The sequence below is a fragment of the Hoplias malabaricus genome, chromosome 2 (genome assembly GCF_029633855.1).
Source record: "Hoplias malabaricus isolate fHopMal1 chromosome 2, fHopMal1.hap1, whole genome shotgun sequence".
Taxonomy (NCBI): Eukaryota; Metazoa; Chordata; class Actinopteri; order Characiformes; family Erythrinidae; genus Hoplias; species Hoplias malabaricus.
In genome coordinates, this window is record NC_089801.1 from 7,139,863 (window position 1) to 7,167,156 (window position 27,294).

General features: G+C 42.6%; 2 protein-coding genes across 2 annotated transcripts; both read right to left on the reverse strand.

Annotated features, from left to right (window-relative positions):
* Positions 1-2,130: 2,130 nt before the first annotated feature.
* LOC136684709 (5-hydroxytryptamine receptor 1F) lies at positions 2,131-5,238 on the reverse strand. The gene is made up of 3 exons (XM_066659237.1): positions 4,924-5,238; positions 4,208-4,368; positions 2,131-3,660 (listed from the first exon to the last, which is right to left on the reverse strand). The coding sequence occupies exons 1-3, from the start codon at positions 5,084-5,086 to the stop codon at positions 2,317-2,319; spliced, it is 1,668 nt and encodes a 555-aa protein (XP_066515334.1). The 5' UTR covers positions 5,087-5,238; the 3' UTR covers positions 2,131-2,316.
* A 95-nt stretch (positions 5,239-5,333) lies between these two features.
* tarbp1 (TAR (HIV-1) RNA binding protein 1) lies at positions 5,334-26,495 on the reverse strand. Its single transcript, XM_066659236.1, has 29 exons — positions 25,505-26,495; positions 23,853-23,947; positions 23,630-23,699; positions 23,374-23,522; positions 22,761-22,813; positions 22,517-22,614; positions 22,254-22,389; positions 21,752-21,848; positions 20,845-20,934; positions 20,573-20,705; positions 20,201-20,458; positions 19,996-20,093; positions 19,268-19,426; positions 18,864-19,084; positions 17,993-18,221; positions 17,655-17,843; positions 17,133-17,326; positions 15,271-15,342; positions 15,013-15,133; positions 14,783-14,893; positions 14,539-14,691; positions 13,852-13,938; positions 13,473-13,693; positions 13,187-13,268; positions 12,903-13,068; positions 12,552-12,731; positions 10,153-10,277; positions 8,222-8,358; positions 5,334-5,999 (listed from the first exon to the last, which is right to left on the reverse strand). Exons 1-29 carry the CDS (start codon positions 26,445-26,447, stop codon positions 5,834-5,836), a joined length of 4,833 nt encoding a protein of 1,610 aa, XP_066515333.1. The 5' UTR covers positions 26,448-26,495; the 3' UTR covers positions 5,334-5,833.
* Between the last annotated feature and the right edge of the window lie 799 nt (positions 26,496-27,294).

Consider the following 27,294-nt stretch of genomic DNA (forward strand, 5'->3'; position numbering starts at 1 on the left):
AATTTTATCTTCCCAGAAGGGATTTGAACCAACAACCTCCAAACAAAGAACCTAAACTTTGCTTTTTTAAAAATTAAATAATAAATTAGTTAATTGTTTGGATTTATAAGTGTGAAGTGAAAGCATAACACAAAATTGGATTTGAACCAACAACCTCTTAAACACAGAGATAAAGCACATCCCAGTGAGCCACCAATGATCATATCTCTCTGCTCTTTTTTATTATTATATTTATTATTATTTTTTAAATCTGACTTTAAGCCTTTGAGCTGTGTAAATGAAGCTAAACACCAGTGCACATGTTTCTAATTTGTTTTCAGAAGCTGAACCTTAAGCTACTGGCTTAAGTGTTTGTGTGGCTGTGAGTCCCTGATTCTCATTCTTTCACACAGATTAATCTGGTGGTGTAAGTCATGCAGTGATTGCGTTAGAATGAAAACCTGTACCACATCCAGCCCTTTGTTGAGCAGAGAATTAACACCAAAATGCTAGTGAACTCAATATATATCAGTGACACATAGTCCACCAACCAAACGTATCCAGCCAACAGCATGCTCTGGCCACTGATGGAAGTCTAGACGATAATTTAACACACTGCAGCAACAGATGAGATACTGTCTGGTGTTATATTTACATGGTGGACCAACAAGTTGTGTCTGATACAGCAGACAGTGAGTAGGCACTTTTTAAAAACTCCAACAACAGTGCTGTGTCTGATCCATTCATTCCAGCACAACACACCACCATGTCACTGTCACTGCAACGCTGAAAATTATCCACCACCCAAGTTATATCTGCTGTTGTTTTGGTCCTGACCCCTAAAAAACAACGTGAGAGTGGGCTAAAAAATATGGCCACAGCCTGTGATGGTGGAACTGCAAAGTGCACCTATATGATCAGTGGAGCTGGTAAAACTGACAGTGCCAAAATCTGTCATCTTTCATCGACATACCTGCAGATACCAGCAGCTACACAACCTCATATAACACATCCGTCCATTATCTGTAAGCGCTTATCCAATTCAGGGTGACGGGTCCAGAGCCTACATGGAGTCATTGGGCGCAAGGCAGGAATACACCCTGGAGGGGGCGCCAGTCCTTCACAGGGCAACACACACACACACTCACGGTCACTTTTGAGTCGCCAATCCACCTACCAACGTGTGTATTTGGAGTGTCAGAGGAAACCCACGCAGACACATGGAGAACACACCAACTCCTCACAGACAGTCACCCGGAGCGGGAATCGAACCCACAACCTCCAGGTCCCTGGAACTGTGACACTACCTGCTGCACCACCATGCCGCCTCATGTAACACAGAGAAATGTTAATTCAATCCACCTGGAATAACATTACAGTCAATGACTCTTTACAAGACCAGTAAAACTCTGAAAGTGCAGCACAAAAATACACTAAAAGAGAAAGAAGAAGAAGACAACAGTTACTTTATTAATCCTCTTGGGGAAAGTGATTCTCTGCATTTAACCCACCCGCGGTAGTGAACACAAAGACACACTAACGAGCAATTGTTTAGTCACACACACTAAACTAAGAGCAGAGAACACACCGCGTCGTGGGCTGCTAGCCATAGCACCAGGGGGTAGTTTGGGGGTTAGGTGCCTTGCACAAGGGTCCATCAGCTGTGCATGAATTTTTCCTGCTGGTCCTAGGAAATGATCATCTGACCCTCCAGTCTCAAGGCCCTAAACTTTAGACCATGGTTGCCCCAAATAGCTGCCCTATTAGACAATATTGGTTGAAGTATTTGTCAATTTTAAACATCTGTCCTTAGATAATGCAAATATCTGCAGATACCACAACATATCTACTGACATTAGGAGTCACTACTCAAAACTAAAATATGCCGACTGCCCAAATGGCAGGTGTGTGGCTCGTGTGGGAAATAGCTAAAAAACAAAGGGCCCTTGACAGCAAACTAAAGGCAACCCCTTGCTTCATATCATCGCTGTCCTATGAAAAACATGCATCTCCGTTTTTGTGGACGTTTAGTTTAAGACATCATTTGAACGCAGAAGCTGTCCTTCATACTGTGTTCAAATTTAAAGATGGATGGACCAATAGAAATGCTCTAAAATTACTTGGAATAAAATCTTTTTACTTTGTCTTCCAGTGAAAGTTAAACTTTTTTCCATTCTCCTGTAATATTTTGGAGGGTCCTGTAAAGCCATGTCTTTCTCTGGACAGCGACGACATGCTCTAATTTTATCGGAGGCCCCCGCATAATGTGAGTGAAACCTTGATTCTAGAAACCCCACACTCACAGTAACAAAACATTATTAGTGCAAATGTTCTGGGTCAACAGATTTCATGCTCCACTCGGACTGTAATCTGGCCGTAAAAGAAAGTGGTCTGCCTCTCCTTGGTTGTGGCGGAGCTGAGGGGTCTGTCTCGCTCTTGTGACTTGCAAGGCACCTGTAAGCACTCCGACCTCTCCGGAGTATTTCCACTGCAGTTATTCCAAAGTGAGGAGGAGGAGGTGGTGGTGGTGGAGAGAGAGGAATTTGAAGATGAAGACAAGCTCCCTGGTAGGAGGCCTTCATTCAATCGTTCCCTATACCTTCTGGGATAAGCAGCATTGACTGTGAAAACAGAAGCGTAGCCTGGTCCACCGTCTCTGGAATGCTGCTCCACGTTAGCGGCTGTTACGTTAGTGGGCGTGGTGCATCCACCACCATCTGTTCTTCTCTCCCCACCCCTCCTGACTACACCACCTAACCGGGCTTGGATCTTCTGCTTGAGGTTCTGCAGTGCTCCCTTGAAGCGTTTGCTGAGTAGAGCATACAGCAATGGGTTGATGTCGGAGTTAAATAGCACCAGCCAGTAGGAGAAAGTGACGACGGCAGGTGGAACTTGACTCACTGACCGTGAGAGGGCAGTCTCTGTGGCCTGCACCAGAGCCACGCTGATGTAAGGTGTCCAGCACAGGAAGAAGGCAGCAATGACCATGAAGAGCCTCATGATGCCATGGTGAGGATGGCTGGCCTGATGGGTGCTGCTACTCTGGAGATGAGCGAGGAACGTGTGAAGGCGCCGGCCTGAAGGCTTGGAGCTGCTTTCTCCTTCGGGATGTGGAGCTGGACCTCCTGCCAGATCACGTTGGGGAGCATCAAACTGGGCTTCTGAAACAAATCTCCCACTTACATAGTACACAAGTCTGGAGGGGTCATGCGCTTCCACGTCTGTCGCAGAACACTGGTGGGCCATTTCAGAAGGATCGGGCCTGGGGTGCCCTCTGCTCCGCTGGAGATGTTCCTCCAGACTGTGGATCCTTCTAGCGTGGTGCCGGGCTACCCGCACAATCTTGACGTAGCAGAAGAGGATGACTGTCGCCGGCAGGAGAAAGGTCAGGGCAGCCATAAAGACCGTGTAGCTCGGACTGCTTGCCCAGTTGACGGAGCAACTGTACATAGGTTTCACGAAGCTCACGCTACTCCAGCCGAATAATGGAGGAGAGCTGGTGAGCATAGCCTGCAGCCAGATCCACAGCACGGCTGCGCCCGTTCTCCACACTGTACAGCGTGCATCATAGCGCAGGCAGTCCATAATGGAGTAGTAGCGATCCAGAGCAATGGCTGCAAGCGTTAGTACTGAAGCAGTGCAGTACACAGAGGAGGTGTAACCCACATAAAGGCACAAATCCTGTGGAAGATATAAAGAGGAATTTAGAGCCGTTCATTATCGAGAAACTTTTCCTTCATGTCATAAAACCTGGTCTGGATGTGTCTGGGACTCCTCCTGATACAGAAAATGTTTAAACAGGGCCACCCCTATGTGAAGGACCCTCTCCACATATGAATGGAGCCTGAATTGCTGCATTCAGGGACTTCAAAAGGGACTTTGGCACTTCTGAGCTGGCCAAAATTACGCTGCTGAAGATCTCATATTCATAACCATTTCCTGTGAAGTGCCCTTTAAAGCAAGGATGTCTGGTTCCTATTACTACCACTGTGAAAGGTTCAGACTCTGCAAGCTTCTCTACAATGGACCCTTCACATCACAGGAAACTCATTTTGAATTCATTCAGTGATTAACACAGAATAACCCCTATTGGAGATTTGTTACTATAATCTCATTACCCTTGTCTTTATTTTAATTCCTTATTTGCGTATGAAGTAGTGAGTAAAGGAGATTTAAAATGCTCTAAGGTTTCCATAATGGAGATGGAGTGTGTTTGGTATATACGGACATTGCAGTTCACCCAGCCGTTGTTCATGATGGAAACTGCCACAAACGGCATGACACCGATTCCAACCAAGAAGTCGCTGATGGCCAGGTTAATAATGAGCACTGATGTCACAGAGTGAAACGTCTTTGTTGCCACGACAATCACAATGACCAGGATGTTTCCTGACAATCAAAATCAAACCAAAGATTAAACTGACTTAAGTCTATACAATCATCAATAACAAGAACACGACATATAATCATCAACCTTCTATATACACTTTCAAACAAACAATATAACACTTTGCAATGCTAAAAAGGATTTATGGCTGTCCTGAAGATGTCATGTTGTGGCTGGTTAAAAGTATAACAGTATTCTAGCCATTCTGTAATCAGAGATTTGGAAAGGAGGAAAAAAAACACAAGCCAATCAATAATGGGTTTAACTGAACAATAAGACATAAGTATTTCAAAGACTCCAAAATAATTTATCGCAAACCAAAACTAAATAAACATAAAGTCTAATGGAATATGCATGTGTCTCTGTTAGAGGCTCCAAGCAGGAGGACCATTTAATACAGGGCATTTTCATTATGCAAATTCACCCCCTTTTTTTTTTTAATCATTGCTTCATTAAATAAATCTGAAGCAGAGAGGAGAGCCCTAGTGACAGACATGTTGGATACACATAAAATACCACAACGTAACAAGAAAGAAAGCTCTATGAGCAAAGCCCACCTGTCACTGCCCCCACACACATGAGCACCATCAGCACCTCCAGCAGCAGCCCCCCACTAGGAGCCCCGCTGAGCCCAGAGCTCGTTGAGTTTGTCCACGCCAATCTCATTTCACCCAGGAGAGGCTCGCTGGGGTCCAGCCATCTGCTGCCTGGTAGCTCCATTTCAGGTAAAAAAAAATGTCAGGGCTGAGATCCAAAACAGACCAAAATAAACAGTCCCCAAACTTCATGCGGAAGAGTCAAGATGGCCATTAAGGCATTGGCAGGATGTAGTTCATCAGAGCAGAATCTTCAGTCTCCAGCTACGAAACCAGTCAGTGATGAGTCAGTAAGCTCCTTCCCTGTATCCTCTTTGAGCTGGTGTTTTCTTAAACACCTGTGTGCGACAATGGAGGCTGCCCCTAGTGACCGGCTCGTGCACAAAGGCACTCCAGCAGCTGACAAGGCGGAAAACCAAACACCTCACCATCATTGAGCAAGACAAGTAAATAGTGAATGAAACCCTCGTGCCGTTCTGTCATGTTATTAAATCCACCGGTGTTTAGTTTCTCATAGTTTAATTACGCAGTTCCGCTTACTTAAACAATGATTCAGCCGCAAGGACAAGATTCAAGCCGGCACTGGTTTAATTCTATATTTAATTAAGTTTATTATAATTTTAAAACAATACAAAAAAAAGTGTATAACACTGTCCACGCTCCTCCCAAGCGACTTACAGTTCATTTATGTTACATATGTAGGTGGAAGAAGTGTTTGAAGTCTTGCCCAAGGACACTTATATGTGTTATAGTGGTGGCTTGAGCAGTGGCTCCAACCCCAGACTCCTACATAGCGAGCAGCAGTGTTAGCCACTCTTTTATACAGCATTACTGATTACTGAGAGTACAGGACAGAGACATGGTTGAACATTTATGAGCCGTTTTGTCCAGAACGCAGATGCTGCTTTGTGTACTCCCACACCAGCAGAGCAGCGCTTACGTGCACGTTGAGAGAACGTATGACCCCTTGCTGAGGAATCTCCACACAAACGTCCAGCAGCTGCAGCAGGTTTGCAGTGATGCCCTCTCGTTCATTCCTGACGAGGCGGGGAGAGATGGAGAGATGTTAATGGCCTCAATTCATTAGAAATTCATTAGTCACTTCATTATAAAGCGTGTGTTGCTTGGGGCTGGCTGATTGCTAAAAGTCTGCACCGTCTACACACAGTTCAGGAAAGCAAAACTAAGGACCAGTGTGAACGGCAGGGCTCTTAAATGAATTAGATAACAGCCTGTAAATCGGGCAGCGATTTGGACGGCTGCTGAGCAAGGAACAACAGGTGTCGGTTTCCCGCGATGGCAAATGATGCATCCAAACCAATCACTGTGTGCAAACAGGGAAGCGCACACACACACACACACACACACAGAGAGAGTCAGGAACATATATTTACCACATAGAGCTTTGATAATGTATCGCAAATTCAACATTATGGAAATACTGTCTGATCCTCAAATTCTCTCATTTTCTCATCCTCAACAGATTCACCCCACTGTGTTATGTATTTAGACTCAGAAATCAGTACTGCTTCAGTTTACACATCTACACATCTCTACACATCTAAGCTACTGAACTGTCTAAGGCTCTGCCAGACACATTGTAAGACTGTATTTCACTTCTTATTGTATTTGTTTATTATTTTTTTACATAGCCTCTTCTAAGAAAGCTGCAATTCTATTCTATTCTAAGTGTCAAAGCCCATTATTATAATTTATTCATTGGTTAGAAGTGTACTGAGATAAATCTAATTTATAAAAAATAATAAATCAACCTGGTTATGGATGAAGGATGTGAATATAATCCGTTTCATTTAGGAGATAATATAATGTGGTTATACATTCAAGAGTAAACACAATCAACTCTTTGAAAGCCTATTTTTCTAACCAAGCTTTTTTATATATGTCTTCACAATCAGCCAAAACATTTCTATACGCATTATCCATTTCATCAGCAACAATCACACACTGTAGTTAGCCCCGCTTTCAGCCTGTTCCTCAAACGTCACATTGTGATTCTCACAGGATCACCACAGAGCAGGTTTGATTTGCTTAAACGATTGTTCTCAGTGTGGCAGTGACACTGACGTGGTGGTGGTGGTGGTGTGTTAGTGTGTGTTATGCTGGTATGAGTGGACCAGACATGGTGGGTGACATTTTTAAACACTGTATCCAGTCAATATCCACTCTTACAATGTTTCACCTTGTAAAAGCAAAGTCAGAGAAAGTAGCTCATGAAGTCCTCCATCAATAGTCCACTCGTACAGCGCAAGACACACAAACACACCACCATCTCAGTCTCACTCCAGCACTGAGAATGATCCAAAGTATTGACATAAATCAAAGCTAGTTATTTCCCTGTTCCTATGTATCTAACGTTAGCCACATGGCTGACAGGAATTCATTAACAGACTCAGGGCAATATTTGTTATCATCACTTATTACTGTGATAAGCAAAGAAGCAGCCAAAAGTCCCTAACCATTCAGGAGGAGACTTGGAGCTAATGTTGTAGTGTTCCAGGGCAGGAACTTAAAAATGTAGAGATGTGTCTACAACAGAGGTGCTTCTGGGATGGTGCTATTTGTGTTTTCAATTTAAAAAAGTTACTCTGTGAACTATTATTATTCAAAAATACAAATCTTGTTTACAGTATAGCATGTGAAAAGCATGTTTTGTCTATACAGTGAAAATACTTTACTGTAAATTGGCTAGAGACAGAGCTGTCCATAGGATACACATTACTGGTGCAGTGTGAGCACCCGCCGCACACCAGGTCAGTGGGACAGAGTGCTGTTGTACAGTGGGGCTGTATAAACCTGAATGACAGGCTTTGGCTGTAAACATTGGTCGATTCAAATGTGCAGTGTGAGCTCTCATCAAAAAACAAGAGTTCTAATATCACAGGGGTAAGCCTGGCTTTACTACAATGAAAGATCAAAAGTGGATTGTGTGTGTGTGTGTAAGATAGTTTTGCTGATAAGCGTTCAGGCATGCTGGGACAAGCCTGCTTTGTCTGCAGCAGCATGCAGAGGTGAAGAAATCACATAGGGAGAGCAAAGTCAATTAGCCTGATAACATTCAACTGCACTGTCAGCTCCCGCAGAGACTCACACAAAGGCTCAGGCTCTGCATGTGCTCTACACATCCCTTTACACTCATTATGCACCGACTTGAAAACAAGGGCCTAAACAAACTTGTAGCAACCACTGGCGATTAGGTGGGCTCAGGACTTTTTGTCATTGAATAAGTTGGTGGCCTTACCCCAACAACAGTAGGGTCTTCTCTGGAAATTTGTAGTCTTTCAAACTCTGGCTGTTTGCTGTCTGTTCCACTCCAACAATACAGTAGCCTTCACTTTTCTTTAGCTGCAGGAAATCAGTTAGCTCAGTGGGCTTCACCTGCGACCGAAAGGTATCACCATACATCCGGTTAGACTTACATCTGACAAACAGGGTGGGCCATTTATATGGATACACCTTAATAAAATGGGAATGGTTGGTGATATTAACTTGCTGTTTGTGGCATATTAGTGTATGGGAGGGGAACTTTTCAAGATGGGTGGTGACCATGGCGGCCATTTTGAAGTCAGCCATTTTGGATCCAACTTGTTTTTTTAATGGGAAGAGGGTCATGTGACACATCAAACTTATTGGGAATTTCACAAGAAAAACAATGGTGTTGAGTTATTTATATGTATTTATTTATATCATGAGTTATTTACAAGTTTCTGACCACTTATAAAATGTGTTCAAAGTGCTGCCCATTGTGTTGGATTGTCAATGCAACCCTCTTCTCCCACTCTTCACACACTGATTCTAGCACAGTCTTCCAGGTATCCGTAGTTTCAGGTGCTGCACGTCTCGTATCTTCACAGCATAGACAATTGCCTTCAGATGACCCCAAAGATAAAAGTCTAAGGGGGTCAGATCGGGAGACCTTAGGGGACATTCAACTGGCCCACGATGACCAATCCACTTTCCAGGAAACTGTTCATCTAGGAATGCTCGGACCTGACACCCATAATGTGGTGGTGCACCATCTTGCTGGAAAAACTCAGGGAATGTGCCAGCTTCAGTGCATAAAGAGGAAAACACATCACCATGTAGCAACTTGAGGATTCCATTGGTGAAGAATGGCCCCACTATCTTTGTACCCCATATACCACACCATACCATCAAGATGTGCAGCACCTGAAACTACGGATACTGGAAGCCTGTGCTAGCATTTCTCCTGCGGTATTGCTATCAGTGTGTGAAGAGTGGGAAAAGAGGGTTGCATTGACAATCCAACACAATGGGCAGCACTTTGAACACATTTTATAAGTGGTCAGAAACTTGTAAAAAAAAGAATAAAATTATGTTAAAACCAAGCACACCATTGTCTTTCTTGTGAAATTCCCAATGAGTCTTCCCTTTGAAAAAACAAAAGTTGGATCCAAAATGGCCGACTTCAAAATGGCCACCATGGTCACCACCCATCTTGAAAAGTTTCCCCACTCCCATATACTAATGTGCCACAAACAGGAAGTTAATATCATCAACCATTCCCATTTTATTAAGGTGTATCCATATAAATGGCCCACCCTGTATATTAAAATACCAGTTTATCAAGTACAAATACCACTCATTGAACATTGTATCAGAAACACACGCCACAGTTCCAACTACTGCTCCTGTTCCTGCAGTATCCATAGTAGGATGATCCATCCATCAAGTTAGCTTTTGGCCGTGACCACTTTTGTCACATCTAAGGCCATTCAGCTACTTTTGCAACCTCTTGGGAAAACCAATGGCAGAATAAATTCCACTAAATTAAAGGAGGATCCTGGATTACAACCTTTCCTTTTACATGAGTATAGTCAAAACTGTTGTGGCTGCAGTGTGTAGGAAGAGTTAAAAGACAGCCTGGAATTTAGCTTGTTGGCTACCTGCCCTCACATTCTGACAACAAAAACCTGAAGCAGACACTGAAGAATATCCCTGCTGTGGTGTGAGTCCTGAGGAATGATGAAGACTCTCAATAAAAGATGATCTATGATTAAATGACTGACTGTGAAATGAATTACACAAATTCAGTTTTCTAATGAAGAGAGACAAATCACAGGGTGTTGAGTAAGACAGAGCTTCAGGCCAAGTGAAGTGGACTGAGAGCACAGAAGTGCCTCTCTCTTTCACACTCTCTCACACACACACCTCCATCAGTGGCAGCCACAACTCTGAAGAGACGCTCAGGGCCTGGAACTGTTTATCACTGACATGACGCAAGCTGTCCAGAACCAAGGCACTGGCTCCAAAAATCTCACATGTCCTACACAGACCTAAGAAAAAGAGATCAGAAAACGGACTGATGACAGATTTCCATAAACGTTGACAAAAACATTAGTCGGTTTCTATTTCATGTCCAAGTTCTACTCTAAGGAAAAATAGAGATACAGTGTGTGGATGCTACAATCTACAGATGCTCAAGTCTCTCGTATGAAATGGGGCAGTATTTTTAGATAACCAGCACACACCCTCCTGTATACTTTAAATCATCTACAGAGTACTTAAAATACTTAATACAATGTGCATTATGTGTGAATAGTTTTATAATATAAGGAGACAAAAGGTGCACACAAACAAAGGTCTGATTTTTGGAACTTCCTGGATTTATTTTTATTTTTTGAATCCGTGGTTGGTCGAATGCTGTTGGATGCCACATCTGCAGATACGGAGGACCGACTGTACTATGCAGATGTTTAGAAGAGCAATCACTCCTAGTTATGTCTGAGAAAAACAGTCTCTGTTCTGTGATGTGGATTTGGTTTTAAAAGGATGATGCAGGTGAGGATGAACATGGATTGTAAGGTTTTTAATTCTAAGGAATTTGGATGGGTTTGAGGGATTATGGGAACACTCTGCAGCATTTTTGTTTGTGTCTTAACCTATCCTGATGTTTTAAAAAGAAATCCTGAAACGGCAGCATCATTTTAACAGAAGTTTGTCCACTTCAATAAGATCGATTTAGCTAATGATTTAGCATGGCTTAGCGATTCAGCAGTATTATGAAATCAATAATCCTGCACATATGTCCTTTAAAAGTTCATTACACTATTGTCTGAATGTGAGTGGCCTCACTCTGAGATTAGAGAAAGCACATTCTAAATGCACATCGCTGGGTAAATATTGACAGACAGTCACCGACACAAGCTTCTGTCACCTTGCTGGACTGTTTTGGTGTCAATAAAGAGCTCTATGCAAGGACAATATGCTCCCTCAATCTATCTTATCATTAAGAGTCAATATTTATCCATGAAATGGGTTCTTGCCACATGAAAGTATGAAAATGACCACTATGTGTCAACCACAAGCTGAGATTCTGGAAGTATAAATGAAATGAAAACGTTTTGCGATACGCCTCTTGATACCCTCAAACAAAGTGCAATGGACATTAGATAAAGGGTTGTGTCTCTGCATTGGTTGCCATGTTTCATTTGGGAGAACATAGTGGCAGAACTTAGCAACAAAAACAGCTGGACATGGTGTCACTCCTGTTTGGAGCTAAAGAGGACAAGACACACTTACACAGCTAAGGCAAGCCTGAAAGTATAACTGGAGGTGTAGATGTTTAGCTTGGACCATAAAACACTAACAAAGATCCAAAAGAAATAATTTTTATATAATCTGTTTAGAGATGGGGCGGCACGGTCTGTGAGGAGTTGGTGTGTTCTCCCTGTGTCTGCGTGGGTTTCCTCCGGGTGCTCCTGTTTCCTCCCACAGTCCAAAAACACATGTTGGTAGGTGGATTGGCGACTCAAAAGTGTCCGTAGGTGTGAGTGAATGTGTGTGTGTCACCCTGTGAAGGACTGGCGCCCCCTCCAGGGTGTGTTCCCGCCTTGCGCCCAATGATTCCAGGTAGGCTCTGGACCCACCGCGACCCTGAACTGGATAAGCGCTTACAGATAATGAATGAATGAATGTTTAGAGGTGTTTTAATTAACATACGGCTCTTAAAACTAGTTTTAGAAACAACTTTGAACCATTACTATTCCCTCACACTCTCAGCAAAAGGGCAAATTTGCTAGATATATAAGTACGTATACGATATATATATAGAGTCTATATATACGCTTGCAGCACCAAGGCTGCCATTTAGAAATGTAATGGTAGGCTACAACAAACTAGCAATCATAGCTGTGAGGTGTTTGCTAAAGTCAACCTTGAACTTAAAGTTATATGAACTCTTGCCACCCTCAAAGCAAATATGATGTCCAACATAGCTTTAGTTCATGGTTTAATTCATACTTTTTGAAAGTGTTGAAGTTTAAAGCTGAAGAACTCATCATAGTTGTACTTTATAATATTTGCAAGTAATGTATAGTAGTGTAATTAATGTACAGCAATGATGTATGGTGTTATATAGCTTGATCACATTTGTAGTTCAAATGTTTCTAGGCCATGGTTCTAATTATAAATGTAAGGTGCCTCTGAAAATGGGAAAGTGCTAAAAAAAAATGTGAAAATTAAAAAAAGATTTAATGAAAGTCATGTAGATATTCCTCCTTTAAATGGCAGGAGTACAGAATGTGTGTTAATGAGAGAAATGTTTTTACCACCCAGATTTGTGGGCTTGTCGATAAGGGAGGCCACAACCAGCAGGGCGTTGGTGAGTTTTCCCAGACGTGCTGCTCTCTGCTGAGCCATGAGCTGTGGCTCCTGCTCCTGAACACTCAGCCTCCAGGGGGCAATCTTTTTCTGAACATCAGCCCCACGCTCCTCTAGTTCTAGTTCACCTACAGGGCACATGCACAGACACACGGTTATTAAGAATATACACAATATTCATGCATTCCACAGTTATATGACAACAAACATGCACATCAATCTCCATTCTTTCTTGTTGGACTTGGTTCTATGTCATTGTTGAAAGATGAAAAGCCAGTTGACTTTTAACTGTGTGCTACCTCTATCCTGTTGGACCCATTCTCCAGCCTGCAGCTCTCTTAGCTCACTGCTTGCATTCCTCAGAGTCAAAGATGGGTGGAACTCCACCATCTTCTCAAACTTCCACACTGGGACACACTCATCGTCCGCCAGCTCTGACAGACTGGGGAATGTGTGGAATATTGTCTTCAGAACAAAAAAATAAATAAATAAATAGCAATGCTGACAAACAATTATAATATATATATATATAAAAAGTATTTTAGTTTTTAGTTGACAACTCTAGTTTGAATCTAGACCTCACCTCTGCACTGTGATCATTAAGAGGATGGAAGGCACTAAAGAAAAAGTGTTCTTGAATTTTGATCCAGTTCTTCACAGCATTACTGTTCAGAGTAGCACATACAGACAAACACTTAAAAAAATATATATAGTAAAATGCATAAGACATTTCCTCAAAAATACTATATGTTTAATATATTAATGTAATGTCATTTGTGTTCATTTGCAAATAGCTACAGTGTTCTAGGACACAACTCAAGTTTGAGAAGCTGGCCTTACACTATACCTTTCCTTTAAATTTCACTCACCCCGTGTTCTGCATGGACTCAGCTTGACGCAGACAGGCTTGAACAACAGTAGCCAGCCCTCCTAGAGAAGCTGGACCGTCTTGTGCATTTTCTGTCAAGTCCTTGGCCCACTTCATCTCCCACACTCTTTTTAGGGACAGCAATGCATAAAGGCGCACACTGAAGTTGTGACTGAAACACCACAACAGAATCACCTCTAAAGCCTTCTGCCACTGCGTTGCCTGAAAAAGAGGGTTACAGAGCCACTGCAATGGGCGTATGTGTAATACATATATATATATATAAATAAATAAAATGGACAATGAGTGTAGAAATACTGATGTCTTTCTCCTGTAATGGCTGATCGGTGCATAGAGATTGAGTCAAGGCAGTATCACACCTTATCCTCCAGTTTAGGGAGAAGGACGTCTAGGTGGACTAAGACAGAAAGGAATGTGCAGATGCTCGTCTTTGTTTTCTCCTGATCCTGTGAAGTCACCAAAAGAACTTGGTTAGTCTATGCAGACAGCTTTTTAATTCCCCACTAAGTCCACTATTTTGTGGATGGTTCAGTGCTGCAGAGCTATGGTGAAAAGAGAGAATTGTGTCTTTTCACAAGTCTGGAATTATGTTGTTGTTCTTAGGAATGTAAGGAGTATTGTGATTTTTCCTAAATGTTGTTTCACAGACTTTTGAATAAGATTAAGTGTAGAATCTGTTATTATCAGTTTAATGTCGGGTATGTCCTGTATATGAAGAACGCATATATACATTTTGCATATATAAATACACATTTTGGATCATCTTAGTGTACATTATCTCATCTTATGTAAAATATTGTCCACTTATTTTTTTCTGTGCTGTTTTCATATTGTCAGTTTATTCATTTTTGACTGTTTCCATTTCTTATTTGGCATCACCCGAAAGCATTTCACTTGTTTTAAGATGATGAACACTGATGAAACCTGCTGTTCTAAACCATCTGTAAATGAGGTTTTATCATCACTTGGGGCTTTACTGCAATAACCCATTTAACTATGAATGGACACACACTAACTGTGTCAACATATTAGAAGGCAGCCCTTACCATACTGAAGCAATTCCACAGATGCTGAATATGGGAGGGATTCTGGTGAAGGATCAGGATCAGTGCCCACTCAATTAGGTACTTCACGGAAGCCTGATTGCTGCAGAAGCCTGCCTCACACACAGGAACCAACACACACTGCACCACAAACTCCTGTAACAACAGGAGCAATGTAATGCATTTTTAAAGAATGGCATGGTAGTAATTTTGCACGTTATTGAGTGTGTGTGTTTATTTTCCTCACCGGCCTCAATCTGGGAAGCAGCAGCAGCAATGTTTGCCACACCCTATTCTTTACTCGGTGATGCATGGAGTTGCTATAGTAACGCACTTTTGACTTTGATATCTCCTCATCCTGCAAAAACATGAGGTTAAAAAAGGGAAAACCCAGAAATAGAGAGGGAGGTAGAGAGATATGAAACAATAAAATGGTCGGAAATAAAAGAGAACACATGCACACTGTTGCTCACTCACCTTTTTCAGTAAACGCTGTACTAGTTCCTCCATCAGCTTTTGATGCAGGCTGTTGGATGGATTGAGATGACTCAGAAAGGCGAGAACACATAAGCGTGGGAACTGGTCATCTCTGTTCTCACTAGGCAGAAAGATACATACACACACACACACACACACACACACACACATTTATACACATACAAATCGATTGTATTATTACTTGGATATTAAAAATTTTTTTTGACTGCCTCCTTTACTGTAGCAATGGTTAGTTACCTGCTGATCACTGTATTTGCTGCACACTCTTCTCCAAGCTGCTCTACATAGGTTTGAACCTCCTGAATGAGTCTAAAAAATAATAAAAAACCTGTATAAATAAATTCAGTATTTGACAGTATTTTTACATTATCTTTTTATTTCATAGATTCTACAAAATCATGAAGTATCAACAGAAAACTACATCTCCTTTTATTTGTCTCGCACTAAACAAGGAGAACGCACTATATTTATAGTTAGTTATAGTTCCACTTATACAGCACCTTTCTAGACACCTAAGGACACTTTACAGTCCACACTGCACTGACCGGCATTCCATTCAACACTCAGTCAACACACACTACAGAGAGGCGGCACTGTCCACCTGGTGGAATGAATTGTGCACTAGGTGGTTCACCCAGGACAGACTGCCAAACCATATCTGGGCATATACACACACATAAATATCCATTCACTCAGACCATATTACAGAAGGTCCTCAGGTTACATCAGTCCCGAGTTACGATGTTTCGTGGTTACGACATCTCCCATTTACTGTAAAAAGCCTTGTTTCGACTTAAGTGGTTTTGCGTCGTAAACTCCGTAACGTGAACTTCGTGTTTGGTGTGCGCGGCAGAAGAATACACGGTTACGCGGCTCGGGACTGAAGACGATGGGTATTAGGATAGGATAAGTGCTTACAGTATGTTATTTACGTACAGTATGTACGTATGTTCCGACTTACACCGAAAATCAGTTTACGACGCGACGTAGGAACGGATCAATGTCGTAAGTCGAGGACCCCCTGTATATTCTCCATCCATCCATTATCTGTAACTGCTTATCCAATTCAGGGTCACCGTGGGTCCAGGGCCTACCTGGAATCATTGGGCGCAAGGCGGGAATACACCCTGGAGGGGGGGCCAGTCCTTCACAGGGCGCCCCATATTATATTTTATTTAATTAAGAGTAGCCAATCCACCTAACCTCCACATTTCTGGACTATAATGAAATAGGTGAAAATTAAAATGACTAACATATCTGAAAATCCTTAGAGAGGCAGTGAGTGGTAGAACCTAATACATGCAGATGCTTTCAGAGAGTGGAACTGCTGCATAATTGCACACTTTTTTTGGAATGTAATAAAATGCTGAGCAAGCCCAGTTGACACTGTTGTGGTATCGAAAAAGCAAGATGGAAAAAAGAGGGTTCATTACTGAACAGGGACCAAAGTTAAATCTGCATTCAGGCCTGGGGGAAGGTCATGAGTAAACAGGGTTGGAAATAATGGTTACTGTTCCACAGGTGACTTGGGACGTCAATGCAGGAAGGGATCAGACGGTCAGTAAGAACAGCCAGGACACAAGAGAGGGATTTTACATTAAGGTTGAGGTGCATAAATCCATAATAACAAATGCTAAGGTACATTTGAGACTTAAGTGGTGTAAAAAGCACAGGCACTGGTCTAAAAAAAAAGAAATTCCATTGCATGTCAATGAAGAGTTATTTACTGTCTCTTCAACAGGGGTCACTGAATGGTTTAAAGAACATTTATATGATGGACATCACATCCTATAAAAACCTACTGCAGATTTTAGACCGATGTGGTAGATAGCACTCTGCTTCTCCACCCTCAAAACACCAACTGAAAAAATATGTTTTTGAAAGAACAGAGGTCCATCCTTTCAGTGCAGTTGCAGAAGATGGTCTAACAGCTTGGGGTGGGCCCAGTGTCTTGTTCCTGTTCATTTTTCACGTTTACAGTGTGTACATAATGGATAGATCTATCTCAAACTGCCCTGTAGTCACAGATCCAAAGTATAAAAATAGCAAAATTGCACAGCATTTTACGGCATGATGTTGTGGTACCTGCCAAAAATTACCTTTGATCTCTTCTGAAGACTGGTCCATACACACAAGCCTCTGTCAGAATATCCAAATGGTTAATGGCACTTTGAATAGCAGCGTCTGTGTGTTTGTTAGGGGCCAAGGGCAGCCAGGTGTGACAGCAGTGCTGGATCAGCACATTCATCACCCCAGACTTAACCTGGGAAAACTCCATCAGCTCATGTGTAATCTTCAGAAAAAAAAAAAGAGGCAAAATCATTTCATAATACTCCTGTTTACATATTCTGCCACTGTTGGAGATACAAAGCAGAGCATTATCTGTATGCACTATATTTATGCATCATTGCAGAGGCTGTGTTTATTTACATTTTTAAAAGCATCAATGTCTCAAAGTAAAATATTCTAACAAGTTCCAGTTATGCCAAATAAAGCTGGAACCATCATTTATCTTCCTTTGCCACATTCGCTCCTATTAGTTCTGGTTGTAGTGTTTAATTTACATCTATTCAGTAACATGTAAACATTCTGACAGTGTAGAGCTAATCTACTGAACTCACTCGTCTTATGCAGGCAGTAAGTTTGGGGCTCTGCGACTCCGTCCGCTCCAGGGCGCTGCGATGGAAGGCCAGTCGCACGAAAGCCTGCAGCGCTGACCAGAAGTCATGAGGGTTTGTATTCAAGGCCTGCACCAGCTTCCAGGACACGCACACCGCCTCCACACACAATACCTCATCACAAAGCACCATCTAGTGGAGGAGACAGAAATTAACACTTTTTATTACTAAGCCACATTTAGCAATTTTGAGACTCCTGAAAAAAAGATTCAGGGGTATTAAAATGTCTCCCAGTCACTAAAGTAGCAGAAAACCAAACATCCTGAGAGGTTGATTCTGACCTGTGGTAAAGTTAAAGTCATGAAGTCCAGCACTGGCAGCACCAGATCACTAGGCAGCAATGCTATAGCCTCTACTGCAGCCTGAAAGGCCACTCTTGCACTGGTGTCGTCAGGTTGGCTGTGAGGTACTGCACACTGCTGGAGAAAATGCAGACATGTCCACTGGTCCCGGATGAAGAACGCTGCCACTCTTCCCCAATCCTTAAGCTGTAGACTGTTATCTGGAAATCTATCAGATTACATATTAGCATATTAGCATTTCACACACTAATAATCTACACACTTTCTCCATTTTATCAATGCTTTGTAGTCCAACACACTGGAATCCATCTGATGCTCTGCAAAATTTTAGCCCCAGAGCGCACCTGTCTACTCTATGTACAAGGTTGGTGTTTCTAAGATGATGGCCAATGAGTGGTTACAGTGTTTACAAACTCTAGCAGCACTGCTGTGTCTGATCCACTCATACCAGTAAAAATGCACTACCATGTCAGTGTTACTGCAGCGCTGAGAATGATCCAACATGCCAATAACACCTGTGGGGTCTTGACAACTGAAGAGAAGGTGGGGGAAGTATGCAGAGCAACATACGGATTCCAGTCTGTAACTGTAGAACTACAAAGTGCTCCTGTATATTCAGAGGAGTTCAGAGAACGGACAGTGAGTGTAGAGTATTAGAATATTAGAGTGTGTGACTCTTTTTGGTCAGGTAGCCTGCATATCACTGCATTTAGATGAAAGTAAATGTATTTGAATTTATTAATAACTATTATTATTTACAGATAATAAGACAATAAAGTATAAATCGTAATATTTAAATATTTATTCTGCTTGCAATACTCAATATAAGCGCTTCAAGATCTTATCAGACCTTCCGGAGACATCCATAGTAGATGGTTTTAGTAAGCGCTGGTTAAAGCCCTCAGATGCAGTTGTGGAGGACAGAGACATGTAGAAGAAGCTTGGGAGTGAACAGAGGGATCTCATAGCATCAGACTGTGGGTCAAACACATGTTCCTGAGCTAGTTCACACAGCAAGGCTAGCGTTGCCATGCTGACGGCTTTCTGCACCTGCCCAGCAACAGAAGGATTCTGAAAAACAATACATGAAGACTTACACACATTTTCGAATGATGAAATTAGATGAAAAACTGAGCACAATCTATAAACGCTGCTGATAACACGCTGATGTAATTCTAACTGTGATTATCTCCACATATAAAGCTTAGTTCCAAACCCAGATTTATCTGTAGATTGCAAAACACTATTTAATACCTGTTCAGAAGGGCCATTAAGGATCCCCAAGCAGTTTACAGTGAGTTTGGAGACATAGTTCTTCTGTAGATTTGAGAGGTAGCCCGGAACATGGCTGTAGGTCCTCACCAGCATCCGCAGAATAGCAAGATACAGGCCTGCCCTGTCCACATCACACAGCTACAAACAACAACGCAGATAATACACTCCTCAGTTAAAGGTTGGTTAAATATGTATTTGGGTATGTGTGTGTAGTAGAGCTGGAGACATTTGTACGGAGTGTATACAGGGTCAGAAATATTTTGTGCTTTTAAAACAATATTCAGTGAAATTTTGAAATGTACTGAAATTTGCAGTTGTTTTTAAAGCAACACTAGGTAGCATTTGTACCTTAATATTACAGCTTGAGAATCATTGTGATGCTCCACTGAGCTGTAATAGGGAGAACAGAGCCTCTGTCGTGGCTACTACAGGCTCAGCAATGCAGAAACTGCACTATGTAACTTTTGGAGGAAAGTAGGAAACCACTCCCTCCACAGCCCACTTGTTTTCAGGAAAGTGTTGTATTACACTCTGCAATTGTAGGGGGATCCCAGGAGCAACAATAACAAATCCTACCTAGTGTTACTTTAAGTGACGACACGTTTCTTAAACTAAAGAAATGGTCTCTTGATTCAGCATGTGAGGCTTTTGATCCGGTCAAAACAAAGTCCTAGAACCACATTAACGCTCATATGCACATTACCCACCTCCTGTAGGTTCCCGCTCAGCTTTCTTAATATGAACTCCTGAACTGCTTCCACCACCCCAAACAGCAAATGTTCCAAGGCAACAGCCACCTTGTCCTCTACAAAACAGGAAATGAGATTTTAAACTCTAAAATACACAGCCAGCATTAAACATTTCCATGTGTGTTTTCATTTCATTTCCAGTATCCACAAACACAGCACACACCATTCTTCTCCACCTCTGAACGTTTATTGAGCAGCTGCAACATGAGCTGCAGGCTCTTATCAGTTTTATGCAGCGGTAAGTAGACACTGGTGCTGAGCCGACGCAGGACGTCTGACAGTGGGCTTAAAAGCTGTTCTACGAGTTGTCCATCGTTGTCTGGCTTCTTTTCTCTCCTGCTCTGCTCCAGGTCTAAAGACAGGAGAAGAGCACGAGCCAGGGACTCAGCCTCACCTGGGTCCGGAACACTGTCTATCTGATCTGCTGAGGAAAAAGCAAATCACTAATCTTTTCTTTCCAAAACCTCCACTAGTTGAAATAAATTCTTCTTTGGATTTATATTATTGTAGCAGTATTTCTGCCACTGCGGCTCACCAGAGCTGACTGCTACTGTGAGGAAAGCTTTCAGACATCTGGAGATGTGCACAGAGATTCTCTCTGGGGCAGTGCTGCTGGAACCTTCAGAAGGACGAAAATTGCCCTCATTAGCCTGCAACCAACTGCAGAGCTGTAAAACAACACATGTGTGAGACTTGACAGTGGACTTGTCTGAACGGATTTTCTCAGTCCAGAGAAAAGCTAAAAACAAGCACATTTTCAGACTTAAGAAGCTATACTTGCTCTGTTTGTTCAGACAGGTATCTCACCTCTCTCCAAAGTGCTGAGCTTCTGCAGAGGGACTCATCAGCTCGGAAGAGTGCCAGGAAACCAAAGACTTCATCCAGAGACACTGCTGACTGTCAAAAACCAGGGAATACATTCAGTTACAGATTGTAACAGTTATATTTCTCTAATATAAATCATGTATGTCCATTTTTTGTTTTGTTTCATTTATTTGATTTTTGATCAACAAAAAAATCTTAGTCTATTTTTAAATGTAAAAAATAAATAAATAATTCTTCTTGTCATGTAAAATAATCAAATAGGGGGCAGCATGTTGGCGCTACAGTGCCAACTCCAGGGTCCAGGGGTCCTTAGCCTCAAGTCACAGTCTGCAAGGGGCTTGGAATGCTCTCCCTGTGTCTCCCTGTGTTCTCAGTGTCTGTGTGAGTGCTCTAGTTTCCTTCCACTGTCTAAAAACACATGTTGGTAGGTGGATTGGCTGTGTGAAATTGTTCACAGGTGTGTGTGTGTGTGTGTGAAATTGCCCTGAAATGTGAATGTCTGAGTGACTGTATGAGAGTGTGATGCTCTGTAACAATGGCACCCAGTCCTGGATGTATATCTGCCTTGTAAGCAATTATTCGGGGTTATTCATTCGTCTCCTGCAACTGCTTAGTGGTGATCAGTGTAGCGAAAATGCGTCCGGAGCCGGACAGGAACACACTTCCTCTTTCTCATTGCGATCAATGTTAAATCAAACGTTTACACCATGACTACATTCAGTAACAAACATTCTTTTCGGTAACCTTTTCAGTCATAAACTGGTTTTTCACTAGAGACATGTAAAAACATATATAAATCACAAAAGGAAAAAAAAAACTGATATGCTGACGGGTTTTAGTAAATGACTGGGTCTGCATAACATAAGTCTATGATCTTAAGATGTCATACCACATCAGTCAGGCAGAGGGCAGTCTGGAGCAGAAAGCACTGCGTCGCTCCTCTCAGCAGAATTTGGTGAGTGATCATAGTGCAGCGGAGCACCTCTCTAAAACAATCACACAGTTAGCTGTTGCACATAAACAACTGAGTAGATAAACATTTCATGAGGAATAGAAAAGATCTAGAATCAATTTAATTGTTTTTTTTAATCCTTGAGAAAAGTTACCATTTTAGAAATAGGAACACAAGACAATATAAAGCCTGCAGGTCAATTGCTATATTCTCTCTTAACTCAGTGATCTGTTTCTAACCATCCCATAATACAGTGTTACAAGATAAAGCAGTGGTTGGGGATGTATGGCTATTTTTTATTTTATTTTATTATTCTGCTCCATTTCTAGGAATGCTTGGACTAGTGCCTCCACTGGTGAAATTTTCCTCCAGTTGGTTAATGGCAGTATAACAGGGGGAAAACAGCAGCTGAATATCTAACATAAACAATAAACTATACCTGAGTGCATTAAGGCCATCTGCTCTGAGGAGAGGACAAGGAGACAGATGGGACAAAGCCTGAGACAAGAAGAGCAGAGGGACAGCGCACCAGTGTTGCGTGCCCATCCTCCGGAGTATCTGCAACAACGCGGATCCTGAACACATAACATCAATTAACAGAGCTGCTTGTCATACAGTAACTACTGTTTGATAGCAGAGACCATCATTCATGGGCAACCACAGACATTTAGTATCATGGTGAGCTCTTTTAGCTAAACGTACCTTTGTCTATTTCAGGCAAACTGCTGAAGAACGTCACCATAAACTTTGGCAGTTTCCGACCTATCTCTGGACACTCTCCGATGGCTTGTTCAGGTGACCTGCACAAACACAGGACAGTGTTTACAGGGTCAGTAGACTAGAATCATTCAAACAACTTTAAGCTGGAATGTACAGCAATGCAATGGTAGATGACACTTAAAACTGTCATCTATGATATGGGTTTATACGAGGATATGACACCCACCTGTGGTAGAGTGAGCTTTCAGTCAGCACGTCTATGAAGGGACCTACAACAAACTGCACAAACATGATTGTCAGTTTAAGCTTCCAATCCATGCTATAAGTGTGTCATATTCATTCATTCATTATCTCTAACCCTTATCCAGTTCAGAGTCGCGGTGGGTCCAGAGCCTACCTGGAATCATTGGGCGCAAGGCGGGAATACACCCTGGAGGGGGCGCCAGTCCTTCACAAGGCCTCACAGACACACACATACACACACACACACACACACATTCACTCACACACTTACACCTACGGACACTTTTTTGAGTGTCCAATCCACCTGCCAACATGTGTTTTTGGACTGTGGGAGGAAACCGGAGCACCCGGAGGAAACCCACGCAGACACAGGGAGAACACACCACACTCCTCACAGACAGTCACCCGGAGGAAACCCACGCAGACACGGGGAGAACACACCAACTCCTCACAGACAGTCACCCGGAGCGGGGATCGAACCCACAACCTCCAGGCCCCTGAAGCTGTGTGACTGCGACACTACCTGCTGCGCCACCTTGCCACCCCACCAGGAATTCATTAATACTGAATTATTCACTGTTAAACATGAAACAAACCTGAGAGAAAGCCAAGGCAAAGTTAGGATTCTGAAGCAACTCTAGCTCTAGCAGGTGATTGACTCCCTCCTTCATCACTGACTTGTTCTCACTGTGGAACATGCGCTGATAAACACACAGCAACCAGGAAGGATGGACCAGTCCGCTGCCTGACAGAATGAGAGAAACCAATCAGCGAAAATGGAGGTCCACCAAAGACTGACCAACCCCAAACCAATTCTTATTATAAAAATGAAAAGTCAAATGTGACTTGTACCTTCAGCATCTTGTGCAGTTGTCTGAACGAGGGTGTTGATTCGATTGAGTACGGGTCGAACCACGTGGATCTAGGAATCACAGCTGCATTAAGACAAACTATTCAAGTAGAGATATTTTGTACTAACAGGATTTTTCAATACATCGTGAGACAATACTTTGTCCCATCAAAAATGCAAGCCTTTGTGCTGTATTTTTAATAAAGACAGCAAAATCCTTCATACCTGATTTTCCTCGAGAGTCTCCAGTACAAGAGCATAATCTTCCCAGAACTCTCGAAGCACTGACCTTTTGCCTGGCATCCATCTGAACAAGCTCTCTACGGAAAATAAAGGTGTGCAGTCATTATTCAAATATTCCCTGGGAGATTCAGGAGACCTAGAACATGCCAAGGATTCTAGATTAATTTAATTATTATTTGTTCATCCGTGGGTCAAGATTTCAAACTCAAAGGGACAACAGGGTTGTACATTCTGATCCTAAGGTGGAACAGACCAGTACCATTAGGTCAGTTTGCTCAAACACTTACCAGACCCTTCAACTAACACTGCTGTGCTAAGACTACACCAAACCACAGGACCTTCTGGGATCAGGACTGGATTCCTCTGACTTTGACCATAATGTTAATTTATCAAAGCAAACAAAAAAGCATTTCCTAATTCTGTTTATGACATAAGAAAACCTGGCTGTCTGATTTCACCTGTTAGAAACTCTCGTTGGACGATGGTAGTTTCTAAGTGGAAAATCTCAGCCACGACAACAGACTGATTATTTTTATGCATAACACATCTTCAAGTACCACCACACGGACATACAAGTACAACACTTGAGAGGAAGTGGTCTTTAAAGGCTAAGCACCAGCTCTATGAAAGTGTCAAACAAATAAATACAGTGTAATTTGAGTTCCTAACTTGTGTTTATTGATAGTCAGAAACATGGTATTTCTTACTAATTCAAGGAATAAAGCTTAAAAGACCATTGCCCCCCACCGGTGTTCGGAAACTCTAATAGGCGTCTTGCCTGTGACGTAGATGGTGGACAACAACTCTAGAAGCTGCACTTAATTTAATGCAAAATGACGAAAAGGTGTGTTGTTTTTGGCTGCAATCATTCACAGTACAGTGGGACATCTGTGAACAAATGGCCCAAAGATCCCAAAATATCCAGAAAATGGACTAAATTTGTCAACTTTAAACGGGCACTTTGGAAAGGACCATCCGCTCACTCCGTTATCTGTAGCTCATTTCACTGGTGCTTTTCCAACAATATGGGCCTGTAAGGACACCAACGAAAGGTGTTCAAGAGCCTCTGTAACATGGAGGTAAACAGGGTAAGGACACTCACTTCGCCTGTTTTAGTTGGTGTTAGTTAACGTTAGCTTGACTCGCTAAACTCGGTGCTCAGATTATACTCGGCTACGTAGCTGCATTACGGAGGTTTATAGTGTCGGATGAATTCCAGTTCGACTTCGATCACATTTACAAGAATAACGGTACCTCTACATTTGAGTTTAGCTTATTGCTCGGCTATTGTCATGAATAATGTTGGTTATTTAGCTAGATACTGTCATAACAGTCAGTCATAACGGTGTTTTACCGCGGCGTTGTTCAGCTGTTGTCCACCAGTGACGTCACGGTTGCGTTCAAGAATTTCCGTAGAGAGCTCGGGTTTTTCCGTCCATTTAATAAAATTGTCAGTTTTAAAGCAAATTAAGCTGCTATTTTCATTTTAATTCATACTTATATATGTCAGTAACTAAAATAATGTGAAATATTCATGGGGGTCCATTAAGTGGTGCTTAGCCTTTAATATTTAGTTTGTAACGCATTTTTAAATGAGAAGGCGGTTTTTGTGTGAAACCTTCTGAGTGACTGACCTGCCTGGTCCACACACACGTCCTCGTCCATGTCCTCACACAGAGACACACACCTCTTCAGCAGATACAGGGCCCGTTTGCGGGAGACATTGTCTCGGTGCTTAAGTCCGGATTGGACGAGTCTGAAGAAGGCCTGGGACTCTCTGGGGTCGGGTTTTAGTCGACACTGCTGGTCTTTGGTTGCAGTTTTTCGCTCCAACGGAAAAAAGAGGTGGTCTGACAGGGCTGTGAGACACAGCAGCGCTCGAGCGGTCACCGTTGCGTCCTCGCTCTCGCGCCACCTCAGTAAATTCTCCCAGACGCGCTGCAAAAGACCCGCCTTGTCCTCCTCGGAGGACCATTTGAGTGCCGTGAACCACATTCTCACTATAATTTTGGAGACCTGAGCCTCCGAGAGCTCTTTGACGCTGCACAGCGAGCAGGACAGAGATTTCCCCGCTAAGGACGAGGAGCAGTGTGGGGTCTGGCACAGGAGAACTGCCATCACTTCTGTGGCGGTGTCAACGTCCAGCTGCTCCTTGTCCTCGCTCTCAGGGACGGTGAACGCGACTAAAGCCATGTCCGCTATTTTATCCAGTGTTTCAGTTGGGCTCTGACTTATACAGACTCTCAGAAGTCCACACACTGCGCTGAGCATGTCCCTGCTCTCTGGGTTCTGTGCGCTTCCCTCCTGAGAGGAGACATTGTCCCTGGATAACAGTTTCAGAAGTGGCACACACTGGTCCCATAGAACAGACTGCGCCCTGTAAACTAAACGCTCCCTCGTCTTACACTGTTCAGAAATCCCAGAGGGCGATTTCTGAAGCTCTCCTAGCAGTGTGGCAAGGGACTCGACCCTCTCTCTCTCAGGTCTGGAAGCCCCGGGCCAGCAGAGTGTGTCTATAACCTGATCGATGTCAGGGCACCGGGAGAGCAGCGCATTCAGCAGAAGAGAAGACATCATCAAACCCCTGTTCACATGCAGGAAAGTTACAGAGCAGCACACGTTGTTGTCTTTCTCTTCTTCCTGAGCTTTGAAGGCAGAACTGAGCCCAGATTGTTGTGTTGCTGCCATCTACAGGGCAAAACACTTTAAGACAGGAACAAAATAGGAGTGAAAAGTTGGTAGAATATTGAAGGATTTGAAATATTTGACACTAAGCAGGTAAAAAGAAAAGTTAGAAAATGAGCATCCACCAAAGGCTGCAAAAAGGGTGTGTGGTTCATTACTTGGTGCTGAACATCATGAGAGTATCAAACAGTTCAAATTCAACGTTATTTAATGCAAGTATCTAAGTCCATCTCAGTTCATTTAAGGCACCAGACCAGAAACCACTGTATGACCTTTGAGCCCTCAAACAGCACTGCAAGAGAAATTGCCATGCAATTGTGATAAATATAGCCCTTTGGGTTTGGAAGTATTTTGGACAGTCTGCTGCTACATCAAGAATCGCTCGCATCGGTGCCCATTGATGTAGTGGCATAAACTGGTATTTCAGAGACATATGCCGTGATTTAAGTAATATATTTTCCTGAGAAATCCATGGATATTTTAGCAAGACTTTACCAGACCTCATTCTGCATTTGCTCAAATCAAGAGAATTAAGATTCTTGTTTTTATTGTATTATTTGTGTTTTTAATAAAATGCAAGTTATTATGATATTAATATATTGTATAACTGTACTTTTTGCCTCCTCCAGGGTGTGCAAAAGTCCACAAGCCTTCCATCCATCCATTATCTGTAACCGCTTATCCAGTTCTGGGTCGCGGTGGGTCCAGAGCCTACCTGGTCTTTGGGCGCAAGGCGCGA